This window comes from Scyliorhinus canicula, chromosome 13 (genome assembly GCF_902713615.1).
Source record: "Scyliorhinus canicula chromosome 13, sScyCan1.1, whole genome shotgun sequence".
Classification (NCBI taxonomy): domain Eukaryota; kingdom Metazoa; phylum Chordata; class Chondrichthyes; order Carcharhiniformes; family Scyliorhinidae; genus Scyliorhinus; species Scyliorhinus canicula.
This window is the reverse complement of record NC_052158.1, coordinates 131060358-131080147: the sequence shown is the minus strand read 5'-3', so window position 1 is coordinate 131080147 and position 19790 is coordinate 131060358. Positions and strand designations below refer to the sequence as shown.

The following is a 19790-nucleotide window of genomic DNA, read 5'->3' as shown; positions in this document are numbered from 1 at the left end:
AATTACAGGACCTCCAAGACCAGGGCATCATATCGAAGGTCACAGAGCCAACAGACTGGGTCAGCTCCATGGTCTGCGTCAAGAAGCCGTCAGGGGAGCTTCGAATCTGCATTGATCCTAAGGATCTAAACCGCAACATCATGCGGGAGCATTACCCGATACCAAAACGTGAAGAGTTGACCTGTGAGATGGCTCATGCCAAATTCTTTACAAAGCTGAACGCCTCCAAGGACTTTTGGCAAATACAGCTGGACGTGTCCAGTTGCAAGCTGTGCACGTTCAACACCCCGTTCGGCCGCTACTGCTACAACCGGATGCCTTTTGGGATCATATCTGCATCCGAAGTATTTCACCGCATCATGGAACAGATGATGGAGGGCATCGAGGGGGTGGGAGTATACGTTGATGATGTCATTATCTGGTCCACAACGCCCCAGGAAGACATCGCTCGCCTCAAGAAGGTATTCCAGAGAATCCATGAACATGGTCTCCAGCTCAACAGGGCCAAGTGCTCACTTGGTCAATCGGATATAAAGTTCCCAGGCGGCCACATCTCGCAGCAGGGTGTGCGGCCAGATGTCGACAAGGTCTAGGCGATCAACGCCATGAAGACCCTGGAGGCCAAGAAGGCAGTCCTCCGCTTTCTCAGGATGGTCAACTTCCTCGGGAAATTCATTCCCAATATGGCACCCCACACCATGGCCCTCCACTATCTCGTCAAGAAGTCGACAGAATTCCAGTGGCTGCCCACGCATGAAGAGGAATGGCGTGAGCTGAAAGCGAAGCTCACCACAGCCCCGGTTCCAGCGCTCTTCGACCCAACCAAGGAAACCAAGATATCAACTGATGCAAGCCAGGACGGCATTGGGGCGGTGCTCCTCCAGCGAGACGACTCCTCGTCCTGGACTCCAGTGGCGTAAGCCTCCAGGGACATGATGCCCACTGAGTAACGGTATGCCCAGATTGAGAAGGAATGTCTGGGCCTCCTGACAGGGATAGTCAAGTTTCAAGACTACGTTTATGGCCTGCCAAAATTCACGGTAGAAATGGACCACACGCCTCTAGTCCACATTATCCAGAAAGATTTAAATGACATGACGCCTCAGTTACAGCGAATTCTTCTCAAGCTACGCCGCTACGACTTTGAGCTTGTCTATACGCCAGGCAAAGAGCTCATCGTTGCAGATGCCCTATCCCGGTCCATTACCACACCGTGTGAACAAAGTGACTTCATCTGCCACATAGAAGCGCAAGTGCAGTTGTGTGCTACCAACCCTCCGGCCTCTGATGAACGGGTGGTCCAAATTCGTGAGGAGACGGCCAAGAATCCTCCGCTGCAGCGTGTGGTGCAGCACCTTACCAATGGCTGGCAGAAGGGACAATGTCCCCAGTTCTACAATGTAAAGGAAGACCTGACAGTGGTGGAAGGCATCCTCCTGAAACTCAACAGGATCGTGATCCCTCAGAGCATGCAAGCTATGGTGCTCGGCCAACACCATGAGGGTCACCTTGGGGTTGAGAAATGCCAATGCAGAGCTCGGGAGATGGTCTATTGGCGGGGCATAAGCCAGGACATTGCCACACAGTCCTCAACTGCCCTACCTGTCAAAAGTTTCAGCCAGCTGGGCAGCACGGTGGCGCAGTGGGTTAGCCCTGTTGCCTCACGGCGCCGAGGTCCCAGGTTCGATCCCGGCTCTGGGTCACTGTCTGTGTGGAGTTTGCACATTCTCCCCGTGTTTGCGTGGGTTTCGCCCCCACAACTCCAAAAGATGTGCAGGCTAGGTGGATTGGCCACGCTAAATTGCCCCTTAATTGGAAAAAAAATGAATTGGGTACTCTAAATTTTTTTTTTTAAAGTTTCAGCCAGCTCAACCTAAAGAAATGTTGCAGCAACACGAGATCATGACCTCTCCGTGGTCCAAAGTCGGTGTCGACCTTTTGACGCCAAGGGGCGTGACTACGTATTCCTGGTCGACTACTTCTCCAGTTACCCAGAAGTGGTGAAACTGTCCGACCTCACGTCAAAGGCAGTGATCAAACCCTGCAAAGAAACATTCGCCAGGCATGGGATACCGCTCACGGTAATGAGTGACAACGGTCCTTGCTTTTACAGCCAAGAATGGTCTGATTTTGCACAGTCCTACAACCTCCAGTCCCCACTACCCGCAGTCAAATGAGAAGGCCGAGAAAGGGGTCCATATTGTAAAGCGGTTGCTGTGCAAAGCTGCAGATTCAGGCTCCGACTTCAACCTGGCGATACTGGCATACAGGGCAACCCCACTGTCCACTGGGTTGTCTCCAGCGCAGATGCTCATGGATCGCACTCTGAGGGCCACAGTTCCAGCCATCCATGTTCCAGACCTTGACCACCTCACGGTTGTACAGAAAATGCAGCAGTCACGGACCCAACAGAAGGCCACATACGATGCTCATGCCACGGATCTACCCGAGCTGGTCCCAACTGATCATGTTCGTGTCCAGTTGCCTTAGGGCGGCTGGTCAGCCACAGCTGTGGTGATCAAACAAGTGGCCCCAAGATCGTTCCTTGTCCGCATGGCTGATGGTTCCCTGCTACGGCGCAACAGACGGGCACTGATATTCCACGCCCGCCACCTGACTGAAGTGCCCCGCCGCCCACAAGGCTTCCTCCGGATGTACCCTACCACGAGGCCACCGACCTGCCAGCAATCCTGCTGGCCCCCGCAACCACCACGATGGCAGCGATCCCGCCTATCCAAGCACAGGTGACTCCTGACCCACCTCTCCGGCGGTCAACAAGAATTTGCCGCCCACCACAAAGACTAAATCTATAGACTGTACTTTTGTACATTTTGCGACCTCATCGATTTGACCTCTGAAAATATTGTTTTGTTTGCCATGTATCTGCACTATCGGCACCTTCCTATGTATATACGTTCATTTTGACACCTTTTATATATAGTCAGGCACATCTATATATATATATATATATCCGCACGCACACCTTAATATTTATTTATCTAATAAAGAAAAAAAAAGGGGGAGATGTCATATTATCCACTCCTGTATATAATGAGGTGCAGACAGGCAGTGATTGACACACAGGATGACCAGTAAGCACACAGCACAGTACAGCCAATCACCAGACAGGACACTACCACTATAAAACCAGAGGGGACAAGGTTTCCCGCTCTCTCGGGACCCAGCCACTGAGACAGTCAGAGTCCACAAGCTAGCCAGTGCAAACACCATGCGGTAGCTAGTAAGTCTGGTCAGGCTAGTACCAGGTCTCCAGTCAGTTCAGTATAGTGTCGACCCACAGCTGAGCATGTATATTAGTTATGTCGTTGAATAAAATCGTGTTGGATCTTTTCCAGTGTTAGAGGTCTGTCTCTCGCCAGACTGCATCAAGTGCAGTCCACATCGAACCAACCTGCCTAACACATCACTAACTAGAAATATAAAAACTGACAGTAAGTATTTCTATAAATGTTTTGAAAATAAATTAGTAACTAAAGTGAGTTTTGGTCCCTTAGAGGGTGAGGCTGGAGAAATAAAAATGAGAAACAAGAGAATGGCAGGAATATTGGACAGGTATTTTGTATTTGTCTTCACTGTAGAAGACACAAAAAAAATCTCAGAAATACTTGAAAATCAAGAGATAAAAGGGAAAAAAGAACTTAGAATCACAATCACTAAGGGAAAGGTACCAGAAAAACTATTAGAATGAAAGACTGAACCTGGTAGCTTGCATCTTAGGGATCTAAAGGAAGTGGTTACAGTGATAGTAATTGCATTGGCTGTGATATCCAAGGTTCCTTAGGTTCTGGAAGGATCTTCGTGGATTGGAAAATTGCAAATGTGACACTTCTATTCAAGAAAAGAGGGAGATAGAAACCAGGAAACCTATGGCCAGTTAGTCTAACATTTGTCCTGAGGAAATGCTGGAAACCATTATCATGGAGGTATCAGGCAGGACAGTTCTTCTTCTTCTTCTACTTGTGTTTCCTGCCTGGAGGCAGGCCTGACCTACAGTGCCACGGCCTCCACCATGGGCAGAGCAAGGAGTCAGCAAAGTAGAGTTTAAAAAAAAAAATTTGACAGCAAAGTATAGTTGAAGCCACAATCAGATCAGCTGTGATTTTACGGAATGGGGGAGCCGACTCCAAGGGCAGAGTGGCATACAACTGTTCCTAACTCTTGTGTTCTTGATCTAGCACATCACCGTCTTCAAGGTCTCTTAGACGACCATGTTATGGAGCATGCAGCAGACCACCAAAAGGCGTGAGATCATTACAGGACTGTACTGTACGGCACCATCCAGCTGATCCAGTGACTGGAAACACATTTTCATAATCCTGATGGCCTGCTTGATGGCGATCCTAGTGAGCAGATGGCCTCTGCTGTAATGCATCTGGGTATCTGTCTCAGGTTCTCATAAAGGGATGAATATCCATCTCTTCAAGGGATAACTCTTGACCCTAGAATTGATCAACATAGTTTGGGGGAAAGGTGGATGGATGTGTTGCAGAACCATGGACTGCTAGAGGATGAGTTATGATAGCTGTCAGGAAATTGAGCACACACAGGAAGGAAACTCTTCTTTTGGTCACAGACCAGCTGAATGTTGAGGGAATGGAAGCCCTTGATGAATCGTACTCTCGGTCAACTGGTGCCTTGGTGGTCACATTGGTGAAGTTGATGATACCCTTCACCTGCAGGAATCCAGTGATTAAGGCCAAATCCACTGTTATTTGTGCCTGGCTGGAATTGAATATACTGTCCTCTTGTAACTAGGGCATCAGTGACAGGTGAGATGCAGTATTTGCAACCTTTGATGGAACATTACTAAGGTCCACAGCTGAAGGAACCAAAGGAAAAGAAGTTGAAAGCCACAGTGAGACTGATGCCAATGACAGGAAAAGGTGAGCTGTGCTCCATGGTGTGAGGCTTGCCACCACAAGGACGCAAATCTCTGTGACTATCTCCCTGGAGAGTCACAGTCTCCTGTGACACTGGTTCAGCCCTGTCCTCTATCCTCCTGACATCTGGGGCTTTGTCGTTCCTACAGAGGATACTGTTCCTCACCGCACCGGACCCAAAATCTGGAAGTTATAATCTGTTTGCCAGCTGCTACTTTCTTTGTGCCCAGGTGGCCTTCCAATTGTATCTGAAAGCCTTGGCCTCTTCCTCTTATACCTCTGAAATTCCAGGAGGATGACAGACCCCTGCACTACCCTTGTGCATGCAGAACACTCCCTCTGCAATCTACACAGACCTGATGACATTAGTGTGCCAATAGCTGGCTGCCCCTCTGAAGCTTCATTTTATGGCATCCACCTAATTTGTTTGGGCGGTCATGACTGACTCCTCACCTGATCTGCCCCCGATCCAGCATGCAATCCCCACCAAAATCGCAATATATTTCTTAACATACTTTCAATGAGCTCTTCAGCCACCTGAGATTGACTCATTCGTGGATTGCACAGGTTCCAGGGGCTGGCTTCCCCCATCCTGATGAAGCTCGCAGGAATGTCAATGGGAAACAGGCAGGCTGGTCTGCGCTGCTGCTTTCACCACCCACCTGCCTCTATTCCTTCCCCAGCACAATCTATAAATCCCCTCCAGGGAGCAGACCATCATGTTAATGATAGAGGATAACCCACAGCATTCAATTCATCAGCCTCTTGCATTGACCCACCCTTCTAAGCACCAAATCAAATATGTAAAATTAACAGTTGTGTACAGTGTTATGATGCTGGCCAGATCGTGGGTGAATCATAGAATTTACAGTGCAGAAGGAGCCCATTCGGCCCATCGTGTCTGCAACTGCCCTTGGAAGGAGCACCCAACTTAAGCCCACACCTTGACACTATCCCTGTAACCCAGCAACCCCACCTAACCTTTTGGACACTAAGGGGCAATTTAGCATGGCCAATCCACCTAACCTACACATCTTTGGACTGTGGGAGGAAACTGGAGTACCCGGAGGAAAGCCACGCAGACACAGGGAGAAAATGCAAACTCCACACAGTCACCCAAGGCTGGAATTGAACCCGGGTCCCTGGAGCTGTGAGGCAGCAGTGCTAACCACTGTGCCACCGTGCCACCCCATCGTGCACTCATCGGGTGTGGAGGGAGATCTGGTTAGATAGAGGGCTGTATTCTTTGCACCCCGGTACTGAAATCACGGCCGGCGTGCGGGCGGTTAATCCATTTCCCTGCAAAAATCGGGACCGGCCCCGATTCTGCGGGTATCAAAAAGCAGCGAACTCAAGAAATATGCAGTGCCGCCTCAGACCTACCTGGGGCCATTGCTGGAGGCCCATTCCCCCTTCTCCACCGCCAACCGGCCAAAGTCCCGCCGGCGTGGATCTAATGTGGTTTAGCTGATCGGGATACTCGTGTGGCGACTGCGGACCTAGTCTGCGGCAGCCCTGGTCGCGGGCGGGTCGATCGGAGGGCGGGGTGGGGTGGGGGTCTTATAGGAGGCCGGGAAATGTTTGTGCGGCGGAGAGGGTCAGGCACGCGGCTCATCGGGGGGTTTATTTTAGGGTCCAGCTCTGTGGTCTGTGTCCGCCATGGAGGATGGCGCTGCCGCTGGAGGCCGCCGCTGTGCGCATGCGCGGCCTCCGACCTGGAAGTGCGGGGGCCCGTATCTGCATCAAAAGCTGCTAGATCTATGCTGGGTCCCTGCTAGCCCCCTGCAGGGCTAGGAATTTGTGGCCCTTTCACGCCAGTCTTTCAGGCGTGAAACTCCACAGTTTTGACGCCACCGAAGAGACATAGTCCCAATAACGGAGAATCCAGCCCGATAGTTTGAGATTCAAGACACTTACTAAGTGAATACAGCCACAACATTTTATGGGTTTGGAACAAACAAAACAAACTTTTTTTTAATAATAATCTTTATTCTCACAAGTAGGCTTACATTAACACTGTAATGAAGTTACTGTGAAAATCCCCTAGTTGCCACATTCCGGCGCCTGTTCGGGTACACAGAGGTAGAATTTGGAATGTCCAATTTGCCTAACAACAGGTCTTTTGGGACTTGTGGGAGGAAACCGGAGCACTTGGAGGAAACCCACGCAGACACAGGGAGAATGTGCAGACTCCACACAGCCAGTGACCCAAGCCGGGAATTGAACCTGGGACCCTGGCACTGTGAAGAAACAGTGCGACCACTGTGCTACCGTGCTGCCTTTACTATACAAGTTCAGAAAGGTAAAACAATTTACAATATCCATCTTGTACTCACACATTCAGGTTAAGTGTGAAGTACATGTAAATTAACAAGTCAACTGTGGTCGAACACACCACACTCAGAATAAATGTTAATTGCGAACTAACCTGATTCTCTGGCTTTTTCACCCATGCAGACGTTTGTCACATTGTGAGCCAACAAATCTCACAGAAACTTTGTCTTTCTCATTAGGGTTTCCAATTTCCATCTTTGAAGATCTCGCCTGAGAATTCTCTCCAAAGGTCGCTTCTACACATCTGACTTCAACAATGAGCCACCTTGCAAAGTTTCAATCTTGCTTCCCAAGATTCATTTCCTCTGGATCTCTCAGTATACTCTAGCTTCACCTTCCGAGCACAATTTCAGATCTTCGGCTGTGCCAAGCACTCACATTTCCAAAGGAGTAACACGGAGTCACCAATCTTTCACTTCCTTCTCGGACCTCCAGGTCTTCCCTCCTGCTCTCTGCAGTCCTTCCTTCAATGTGGAGCATGGCCAGCATGGTGGCGCAATGGTTGTACTTCGCAAGGACCACAGGGAAGATAATCATTCCCATTCCATAGGCCTCGTGTGCGCTATTACAGTGACTTTCGAACTTCAGACAAAGATAACTTGGTGCTTCTAAACAACAGACAGACCCATCTGTCTCTGCATGTTTTCTCCCTTCTCTCTGACTATTACGGTCATTTATGTTTATTTATCTGCACTTTAAAACCTTTCCCATTCCCTCACCCATTTTACACCAGCTTATTTTGTAGTCTGTACTTTATCAAAGTATCTTTATTGTCAGAATAATTACATACATGAAAGGGACACAAAGGAATATGTATCATAAACCTGAACACGTCATGGATCAGGCATCGTGTTTCTGCGAGGAAAATAAAAGGTCCAGGAAAAATACACAAAACAGCAACAAGCCGACATGTAAAATGTATAAATATCAATTAATCATCACTAAGCAAAACAAATGAATAGACTAGATGATATAAAATAGTATATGATGAAGATATAGCAAAATCAAAGTTCTTTTTTAAAAAAGGGATCACTGCTTTGTTTTGATATATTTGTCCTGCATGTATTTGAAATACCTTTGAATGGGTTCATTGGGAGCAGTGCCGTTTCAATTTATTTAACACTCTGAAGTTTCCCTCAACTCAATTTTCCTCATCTTCTGCCCCTTTCCCGAACATGTACCAGTTCAATTCCTTAAAATTCACCTACAACCAAGCTTTTAGATACCCCTCCTCATAACTCCCTTTCTGACTTGCAGTCATGTTTTCTTTACCCTCTAATTGGCAGTCACGCCCAGGGGTGTTTTGGCAATTTTGTTCCCATTGTTGATGGACAAAGTACATGATTAAATAATGTCCAAATTGGAAAGAGCTTTGTTAAAGGAAAATCATATTTAATTAACTTTAGAGCTGGTAACAGAGGTGGCCGATGAAGGCAAAGCCGTTAATATGGTGACTTCCAAAAGGCATTTGATAAAGTGTTAATGATAAAAGCAAATTACTGCGGATGCTGGAATCTGAAACCAAAAGAGAAAATGCTGGAAAATCTCAGCAGGTCTGGCAGCATCTGTAGGGAGAGAAAAGAGCTGACGTTACGAGTCCAGATGACCCTTTGTAAGTGGGAAATATTTATACTGTGGGGTGAGGGAATGAAAGATGAATCATAGCCACAGAAACCAAGGGAAACGAGTAGGGCTGGTTTAGCAGTAACTTCATTTGAAGCCTCCTTGTGACAATAAGCGATTTTCATTTCATTTCATTTCATAATAGCCACAGAAACCAAGGAAAAAGAGTGCTAATGGCACTCCCAAGAGAGAATAAAAGGTGTGAAAGGCCAAACAACAGAGGAACTAACATCAGAGGGTGAACTGTGACAGTTGTGGGGGGGGAGAGGGGGAAGCAAAGGGAGAAAAGGTAATGAGAGGGGGAATAAGATAGGAGGGCGAAATATGAATATAAAGAAAGAAAGACAGTTAAAATGAAATGGAATGAAAACAAAGGGTTTGAGGTGGGGTAGAGCTAATCATCTGAAGTTCTTGAATTCAATGCCGTGCTTAACCAGATGATGAGATGCTATTCCTCCAGTTTGCGTTGAGCTTCACTGGAACATTGCAGCAGACCAAAGACAGACAGACATGTGGGCATGGGAGCAGGGTCTAGTGTTAAAATGGCAAGCAACGGAAAAGTCAGGGTCCTGAATGCGCAGAGACTGAAGGTGCTCAGCAAAGCGATCACCCACTCTGCGTTTGGTTTCTCCAATATAGAGGCCACATTGGGAGCAGCGAATGCAATAGACCAAATTGAAAGAGGTGCAAATGAAACGCTGCTTAACCTGGAATGAGTGTTTTGGGCCTGGGATGTTAAGCATGGGAGAGGTAAAGGGGCAGGTGTTACGCCTTCTGCGATTGCATGGGAAGGTGTCACAGGTGATGGGAGAGATGTTGGGTATGGTGGAAGCGTAGACTAGATTATCTCAGAGGGAATGGTCTCTGCGGAACGCTGACAGGGGGAGTGAACGGAAGATGTGTTTGGTGATGGCATCACGCTGGAGTTGGTGAAAATGGCAGAGGATTATGCTTTGCATACGGAGGCTGGTGGGTTGAAATGTGAGAACCAGGGGGACTCTATCCTTGTTCTGGGACTGAGAGGAGGGGGTGAGGGTAGTGGCACGGGCGATGGACCCCACGCTGTTGAGGGCTCTTTCAACAATTGTGGGTGGGAAATCATGGTTGAGGAAGAAGGAACACATTTTTGAAGCATCACTTTGGAAAGTGCCATCATCGGAACAAATGTGATGGAGGTGAACGAGCTGAGAGAAAGGGATGGAGTCCTTACAGGGTGTAGGGTGCGAAGAGCTGTAGTCCAGACAGCTGTGGGAGTCAGTGGGCTTGGAATGGATATTAGTAAGTAGTCTATTGCTGGAAATGGAGACAGGAAGGTCAAAGGGGAGGGACGTGTCTGAGATGGGCCAGGTGAAAGTGATGGAGGGGTGGAAACTGGAAGCAAAGTTGATGAATTTTTCCAGGTCCTGACAAGAGCATGAAGGCAACAAAATAGTCATCGATGTACCGGTGAAGGGGTTGTGGGACAGGACCTGGGTAGGCCTGGAACAAGGAATGTTCCACATACCCCATAAAAAGGCAAGGGTAGGTACGACCCATGCAGGTACCCATTGCTATACCTTTGATTTGGAGAAAGTGAGATGAGTTAAAGGAGAAGTTGTTGAGAGATAGAATGAGTACAGTCAGGTGGAGGAGAGTGGTGGTGGATGGGAATTGTCCGGGCCTCTTTTCGAGAAAGAAGCAAAGAGCTCTCAGGCCATCCTGGTGTGGGATGGAGGTGTAGAGAGATTGCACATCCATGGTGAATAGGAGGCAGTTAGGGCCTGCAAAATGGAAACTGTCAATATGATGCAGGGCATCAGAGGAATACTGGATGTGGGTGGGGAGGGAACGGACCAGAGGAGTGAGGATGGAGTCAAGATAAGAGGAAATAAGTTTGGTCGGGCAGGAGCATGCTGACACAATGGGTCTGCCGGGACAGTTCTTTTTGTGGATTTTGGGAAGTAGGTAAATGCAGCCTGTCCAGGGTTGGGAGACTATGAGGTTGGAAGACGTAGGGGGAAGGCATTGGGAGGAAATGAGGTCGCTAACAGTGTTGGAGATAATAGCTTGATGTTCAGAGGTCTGGTCATGGTCCAGGGGGAGGTAGGAGGAAGTATCTGAGAGTTGGCCCTCAGCCTCTGCGAGGTACAGGTCAGCACGCTAAACGACAACAGCACCCCCTTTGTTGGCAGGTTTGGTGATAAAGCCAGGGTTGGACTTGACGGAGTGAAGAGCGGAAAGTTCAGGAGAGAGGTGTTAACGATAGTTTTGCCAGCAAAGTCAATGTAATAAAAGGAAAGTTGAAGTTAATGTAATAAAAGGGGAAGTGGCAGGGTGCATGGATGGGGAAGTGATCAGAATCAGACAGTTGTGGTGAAAGACTGAAGGAAGGTAAAGAGTGGAGTCAGCAAAACTATTCCTTTTAGTGATATACATGAATGACTGTTATGGCGAACCTCTACAAAATACTAGTCTGACCACAAATGAAGTGGTATGTCCAATTCTGGGCACTACATTTTAAGAAGGATGTGAAGGCTTTATAGATGGTGCAAATGAGATTTACTGCAATGGTTCCAGAGATGAAGGACTTCATTTGGTCATGGGGAGGCAGTGCATAGTGGTATTGTCACTGGACTAGTAATCCAGATATCCAGCGTAATAATGCTTTGGGGACCAGGGTATAAATCCCATGGCAGATGGTAAAATTTAAATTCAATAAAAATTGGGAATTAAAAATCATGAAACCATTGTCAATTGTTGTAATAAACCATCTGGTTCACGCATGTCCTATAGGGAAGGAAATCTGTCGTCCTTATCTGGTCTGACCTACATGGGACTTCAGACCCACAGCACTGTGGTTGACTCTTAAATATCCTCAGGGATGGGCAATAAATGCTGGCCCAGCCAGCGACACCCACATCCCAGGAACGCATAAAAAAAAAATTACACGGATAGTTTGGAGAAGATGGAGGTAATTGTTCTCCTTAGAGCAAAGAATATGAAGATAAAATCATGAAGGCTCTGGACAGAATGGATTGGAAGAAACTGTTCCCATTGGTGTAAAGGTCAATAACCAGAGGACACATTTAAAGTAATTAGCAAAAGGGCCAAAAGTGATGTGAAAAGATATTGGAGGCAGATTCAATTGAGACTTTCAACAACGACTTTCAAGCACATGAAGGGGGAAAAGGTACAGGACCAAGCAGAGTGGGGGAGTGGAACTAACTGGATTGCTTTGCCAAGAGCCGGCATGAAGTCAACGGGACAAATTGTTTCCGTCTGTGCTGTAACTGTTCAACAATTCCATGAAATGAAAATGATTATCGAGCAGTGAAGCTGGGAAATAGGAAAAGTAGTAAGTGAATGGTAATCTATATTCAAAGAACATGGAAGACCAATCCTGTATAGCGAGTGGGCAGTCACCATTGCTTTATCATTCAGTTCCTCTCCACATATGATAATATTGCCCTGAAGTCATACCAAATAAGCGTGTGTTACCCATTATTTCAAGGCATTCCACCATGGAGTGTTTTCTACATAAGAGTCTGGATAAGAGTGTTTAGGAAATGTGAGGTTCCATGTGAAATCCATAAAAACAGTTCACATCACAGTGGGGATATCCATAGATAAAGTGGAATAACTCTCGATGATTATCGACTTGCAAGTGACAGTGTAACATTCATCACACATACCAATATGGTTAATACACACAAATCTTTATTTTTATATATACAAGCTGGAAAGGATGTTTGGTGATAATTAAAATTTTATTAAAAGAGCTTGTTCAAGAAGGATGGAACTTAACGTTAGATGCTAATATGATCCAAATGAATGTAGCTGGTTAACCCAACATGCCAAAACTGGATGTTGATTGCCTAAAGCATGAAAACTTCACACGCGAGGATATTTGCGTTTATGAACCCAACGTGTCGCAAAAACAAAATATCTTTATACTGGAAATCAGAAATAAAAACTGAAAATTCTGGAAATCTCAGATGGCCAGGCAGCATCTATGGGGAGAGGAACAGAGATAACATTACAGGTCAACAAAGGTTAACATCTATTTTCTTCTCTCTCCACAGGTGCTGAGAATTTCCAGCAGTTTTCTGTTTTAACCCAATGTTGTGTTAAGGGTTGCGCAACACATCCACAGATCCAAGTTCTTCCTCACAGGCAATTAGCAGGTAGAGTTATAGATATTGGGGTGAGTTTCTACAGGGTTCCCAACTCCCATAAACAGCAGATACTCCAGGGAGATTAGGGAATCCCTGCAGAAATTGAGATGGAGAAATATGGGAATCAAATATTTTGTGCATTTGGATTAAAAGGAAAAAAACTGGATGTACAGATCAGAAAGAACTCTTGCTGCTAAAACCGGTCCTGTTCCATTTTCTAGATGGACCTCTGTGGAAGCTTCATTATCATAATACAGCAGTTATTACACTTCATTGGCTGATAATCAGCTGGAGAATCCTTCCACCATCTCCCCTCACTTTTCCCCAAAGGGGGAAAAATGTGGGTGTGAAGATAAAAACAATTGGGTGTAAAGAGCTACGTGATATCTTGAGATCACGAAAGGTACTATAAAAATGTAAGACTTTCATTTATAATATAAAAGGTTTGAGAAGTGTGCTGCTCCATTTGCCGTCATGGGTGTGCTGAGCACCAAGTCTGATATGTGGACCATTGACTAAACAGTCTTTGAAATGCCACAGATTTAAAAGCCTTCAGTGATATTTACTTTCTGCTGTGATTTATGTTCCCATGAGAATTTTTGTCTGCCCTGACCCTAGCCAATGGGAATCCTCCAGCTGACATGTTTGGGTGGAAGAGAAGAGCCGGGAGAAGGATACCCATGCCGATCATCTTGCTTGACAGCTGCTCCTTACCCTCCTATTGGCACCTCTACTCCTGCATCTGAACAGAGGAGTGAAATTGCTGCACTTCAGTACAATAGTGGCAAGACGTCAGTTCCCGAAGGTGAATGTGCAGGCGGATACTTGCAGGTACAACTTTGAGATGGGAATGCCTGAATAACCTTTGTGCTAAAATGTTATTTAGAAGCTCCCCAGACATAGTATGTTACGCTTTGTGTAATACTGTCAAAAAAGAGGCACTGCAATCTTGTTTAACAGAGATGTACATGTAGAGTGGTGCCAGCTGCTGCAAGGACATCCACGGTGAGCTGCAGCCGAGGATCTGACAGGTGCAGGGTCAGTTTGAGACTTGGCTGAAGCCCCTCGCAGTTAAGTTTCAATGCTGATCTCTGGAAACTATTTCATGAAGTGGCACAGAAGGCAACTCTCGCAAATAACTCATGTATCTGCAGATCAACAGAAATTATGCTGCTTTGCAGTCGTACTTGTAAGGACACATATAAAGTAACCAGACACTGCTTTGACTTCAACAGCTAGCAAATTTAGTGTCAAATGTTGGGCTGCTTCCTCACTTGTTTGATGACTTATTCCTTCAGCTAAGATCTACCCCATAGTGTTGATCCAGGCGGGAAGGAAATAGGGATTCAGGATGAGACGATTAATTTTCCAACTTGCTCCCTCTTCAGGTGATGCTCAGAGCATGAATATGCTGGATTGAATCTAGCATTCCAATTACTTTCCAAAAGAAGCTCTCATTCTATGAAAGTTAAAGATGTTACGAGTTTGAGATAATTGATTTTCCTATATACATGTGACTCAGAACACACCAAACAAAGCGCTGACAAAGATAATCTAAGACCTGCAGAACATTTTGACTTGAGAGTTTTGCCGTGGCAAACATGCAAACTCTAACTAGCACAATATAATGTTAGGTTAATATCCAAGAGCTTTTATTGCTTTTCAGACAGAAATTGCAATACCCTGCTCTCCCCCTGCCTTCCTGTGGTTCATTATTCTCTTGATTTAATTTCCTGAGGGGCAGCGAGTCCGATACAGTGCAAAGGACAGACTTGTGACAGCTATTACAGTTAGCAGAAGTGGAGATGATAAGTTTTCTTTTCTTAAAGAAGAGAACTGATCATGAGACTCTCGCACTTGTAAAACCCATGTCCATTCAGTTTGCTTTCCTGGAAACACAGCTAGTTGTCTTTGGCATTGTCTTTACCTGCAGTTTGGACAGTTAGCAGCTTTTCACTCGCTTATTCAATGACACCTATTCCCATAGATCATATTCTACTGTGTTTTACCTCAGATTGTAATTGGTAGCTCTCTGCTTGATTTGTCTCACAAGATTGCTTTGCGATGTCAAGGGAAATATCACATATGCAGCCCCTCTTCGCTCAGCAATCGTTAAATTAATGAGAGATTGCCACAAGCTTGTTTCCTCAATTTTGGATTTTCTGACACATTTGTGCCAGGATATTTAACTGTGAATGCCAAGTATACATTGAAGAACTGGTGAAGGGCGAAAAATATATAGATCTTAATAAACACAACATATGAAACTGACAGAGGTGCAAAATCCAGGAAGTCCAATCTTTCAGGCATCCTCATAAATAACTGTTGTTATAACAGAAACAGCTTTGTTTACTGCCAATGGTGAATCCAGATTTTGTTCAAACTCCATTCTTGTTGCGCGTTTCTTTACACCGGATGTGACTGATTGCCTTGGTTAGCACCTGTAGTAAAAAAAAACACATAAACTTGTATCAAAGTAGGTTGGTAAGTTTTACTTGCTGCTGCAATTAAATAAAACAGAAGTACGTTGCGAAACATCAGCCCCCAAAATGAAACTGCAGAAAATGCAGAGAGTGCCCTTGTGCAGTTGTCATGGCTTTGATCAATTGCGGGTAAAACAAACTCAATTTTCAAAATCATTTGGAGGCACAAAGTGGCTGGTCAATATTTTCAGGATGAATATGTTACGTCAGCTGATCAGCAATCCTTGAAAAGATATTTCCTCACGTACCTGCTGAAATCTGAAAATCTGAAGTGACACAGAAATAATAGTCTGGATGTGGTAAAATTGTAGTTATTTTTGTCCTGCATAACAACACAGAATTGATTGGAAAAGATGTGACTCACCTTTATGAGCCTGCGGTGTAAACCTGTGGTGATTGAAATGCCTTAACTGTTGCTGGGCCTTTGCCAGTTTTAGAAAGAACGTGAACTTGAATCTGATAAGTTGTCAAAGGCCGAAGATTAAGGATTGTCATAAAAGGCTGATCCTGGAAACAATAAAAGAATAGATCACAGCTCAGCCATTACACAATTACCAGAGAGTAATCACCTGTAATCTAGCCAAGTGGATCAAGTGATTTATATGTTCAAAAATAGTAACCTAGCTGTGTTTCTTTCCATCTGTCTCCCAGACACGTTAAAGACTGTAGCATAAACTTCCAACACTAGAGGTTGCTATTACTACAGCAAAGTGCTGTGCACAGTTGGAAATTTGCTAAGAATGTCCCAGCAATGTGGACTCACTGAATCAGTTTTCAGCCTCTGCTGTATTCTGATTCCGGTTGAAAGTTATGGCAGGTTGGAAAGAGTTGACGGGGCATCGTCTGCATTTCCGCAGTACCTAACTGTCAAATTTGCTTGTGAAGGTGGTGTGGAGACCTAAGTTGGACAGCACCCTTGAGTTTGAGAGGCCACGAGGAGAGGAAGATTCCCTTCCTGCCTGGGAGACAAGGTAATCTGGCTCATCTGGTCATGGGAAATTCGCAGTAGGAGCTCCACCAACTGAACTCTGCTACCCGGCAGGTAGGAGATCCGGGTTAAGCCCGCGACGGTCTCCATGTGGATCTGGAGCTTTGGCGTTAATATCCATTGTAAATAGTTTGTTTCTCTAGGTTAAGCGGATTGAATGCATAATTTACAAACTTGGACCATGCAGGGCTCTTCACTGTTTCAATGTCACTCACCAAAGGACATTCGTTCAGCTGCAACACCACTAGTGTTACTTAATGGGCCAAGCACCCAACTTGCAGGTCGTGTGATTTACACTAACATCTGCTGCTGAAAGATTTCTGGAAGTACTGTGGTTTTGGAGGTATTGTGGTGAGCTGCTCTATCTGGCAGGAAGTGCAGCTGTATCCTCACAGGTGGGCAGAGGAATTAGTGCCATGTGTGGTGAACCACTGTGTACACCTGTCTTAGGGGATGTAAGGTAGGACCCGTACTACAGGTTCGCCGGTAGCCCCTTGCGGCTGGCTCCGCCTACTAGAAGCTGTATAAATATGCGTGTCCTCCATTGATCTGCCATTTTGCCAGCTGCAGCAGGAGGCCATGCATCTGACTGCAATAAAGCCACAGTTGTACCCAATCTGAGTCTTTGTGCAATTGATCGTGCATCACCATGTCCACACAATGAATGCAACACACTACAGTTAGGGTATCTCTGGGTCCGCAACATGACAGGGAGATGGAACAGAGGCTGTGGAGAGGCAAAACTATACACAATATCCTTTACCAAGTTGGATCCAGACTCCTCCATTTTTCTTGACCGTGATAGGAGGTTGTCTGGCAAGCCAGCCAATGTACTGAGCATCTCGGTGTGTATCCTCATCAGCACTCTTCTGTATGCTACCCCATCGAGGTCCTCATCTGCAGCAGAACTCACCTGTCACCTTGCCCAGAATGAGCAACGCACAAACCATCCTTTCCCCTGCAGCCCACTTGTGCCCATCTGGCTCACGACATGCGGTGCCCACTTGGCTCACGACATGTGGTGCCCACCTCTATATAAGCTTCTAAAGTTCAGCAGCGTCAGTATCTGAGCTGGTGGCTACTAATATCAAGTCAAGCGATGGAGTGTCTTGATCAGTGCTGTGGGGTTGCTCTCTTTCTTCCCCCCCCCCCCCCCCCCCCCCGCTATGCTGTGGCTGAGCAGGTGGCGGTTCTTGGGTGTTTGAAAGCAGAGAATCAGAAAAGGGAAGGCTGGATTGTAAAGAAAGAAGTCCATGGTCAAACCATCTACAGCTTTCTCATTATGCCAAAGAGACGGACGAGTGGGAGCTGAGAAGAGGCATAAGGTAGGAACGTACCAACATCCGCAATGTTTTCAGTGATTGTTGGCTGTCATGGGCTGAGTCACAGCCAGTCCATGATGCAGAGAACCATCTCCTGTGCAGAGTTCAGGAGATGAGAATGTCCTTGCCCTGATGGTTCTGCTCTGCTCTCTCCTATTGTGTGATAACTTGTCCTGCAAAACACAGGGCAAAATGTCACTATCTAAATTGTGTTGTGTTAGGTTGATGTGCCTTCCATAGTTGAATAGCCAAAGGTTGTGTAAGTAGTGAGAGCTGGGCATGAGGCTGATAGCATTGGTAGGTATATGAGGATTAAGCGGTGCATCTGGATGGTAGGCCTGAGTCATGACTTCTGGAGAGTACTCTTGGGGGTAGGGTGCATTGAGCAGTGTGAGAGGTGCCACTGACCGTGACCAGCTGCATGAAGATCTTGTGCCCCTGCTGTCAGGTCCTCAGAGCCAGACTCTGGGAGGTGATCTCCCCGACCATCTCTTCCCGTTCCCTTCCTGTGATAACATGAGGCTGGATTTTTGGCCCCCAACAAAATCAGGTGGAGGGGCCCCAAAAATAGCAATGCCGCCAAACGTTTCAGTTGTAGGATGCTGTTCCTGGCACTGGCGATTTTTACCAGGGAACACCATCCACTTACCTCCCAACTGAAACCAATTAAATTAGTTAAAACACTGATTAAGAGCTAGTTGGAGGGAGAGGGTGGAATGTTTACAGGTTTCAAGAACAATCAGTTTCTTAGGTGAAGGGAGGTAGGTATGAAGTGGGGAGCCAGATAAGCTGTGCCCGGATATCACCTCAGCCCGAAAAGAGGATCAGCAGGAGACTCGCATTTGTTGAGGAGGTGCCCTTGGAGCAGATGGCAGAGAGAGTGGGCACTCAGACCCTGGGCACGAAATGGGGTCAGCAGAAGGAAGGTTGCAGCTTATCATGGGGGCATGGCCGTCAGATTTTGCACCCAGGAGTGATGGAGGACAACATCCTCCGCAGGGAAGGTGAAGCCTCAAGCTGCAGAAAGGCAGAGGAGAGGAAAGAGGGGCAAGAAGGAATCAGAGGCCAAACCCGCAACACAGCATTGACTGCTGAAGGAGGAGCTACTTGGAGATGACCAAGACCTAATGCCACAGGACACTCCAGTCAGATAGTCACAAAATCTGGCCCTTGTCGCCAAGGGTCTTGCACCCATCAGCACTGTTGGCATGCCCTGCTATTAGCTGTCAAAGTCACTGTGGCCTTGAACTGCTTTGCTTCTGGCTCTTTGAGGCATCCTACAAGTGATTACATCACACAGGTCAGCGATGCTCTTTTTGTCAGAGCTGGACAATACATTCAGTTCATGGCAGTCAGTGGGTTTTGCCTCCATTGTTGGATTTCTCCAGTCGGCTATGATCAATTGTAGACATGCGGCCATCAGGGCCCCGACTGACTGGCCAGTGAGATTCATCAAGAGGCAGTGGAGGTCTGTGATCACAAGGGTTCCCTCCAGCTGCCATGACTACTTCATCCTACTCCATTGCAGATTGCCTCAGAACTTCATTCCAACCTCCCCCAAGGTTGGTTTGTTGGTTCCTGCGGGTCAAGGGTAATCTGGGAATTTGCTCAGCAAGGCACCCATGGAGCAGACCATTAGGATTCTGAAATGTGATTCTGGTGCACTGATTAGTGGAGTGGTGCCCTCCAATAACCTACTGCAAGTCATTGTGACGTTCTGCTGTATCCTTCATAACACTGCCCCCAGAGAGATGTGGCCATTGAGGATGGTGAGGGCTTGAAATATCGGGGCAGGGGCAGGAGCAGGAGCAAGAGATAAGAGAGGACGACGAGACAACAGAAATGGAGCTGAATGCAGAGATGCCACTGCTGCCTGAGGTGCTGGCCTCCTCTTGGCACCTTCTTGTTGGAGGTTCTCCCCTCCTCTCCCTTATGGTCTTCACCATTAAATCCAGTTCAGCATCAGTGAAGAAAGGGTCTGCCCT

The 19790-nt window shown here is 46.6% G+C and overlaps 1 protein-coding gene across 3 annotated transcripts in view; it reads right to left on the bottom strand.

Moving 5' to 3' along the window:
- Positions 1-12536: 12536 nt before the first annotated feature.
- Positions 12537-19790, bottom strand: part of LOC119976126 (anosmin-1-like) — a 204897-nt gene continuing 197643 nt past the window's right edge. For 2 of the 3 annotated variants that reach the window (XM_038816311.1, XM_038816313.1), the window contains 2 exons: positions 15860-16002; positions 12537-15453 (listed from right to left, as the gene is read on the bottom strand). In XM_038816311.1, the coding sequence (XP_038672239.1) occupies positions 15862-16002 (141 nt within the window). In that variant the 3' untranslated portion in view covers positions 12537-15453; positions 15860-15861. Of the gene's footprint in view, positions 15459-15859; positions 16003-19790 lie in introns of all 3 variants that reach the window. The other variant, XM_038816312.1, reaches the window with a different exon arrangement.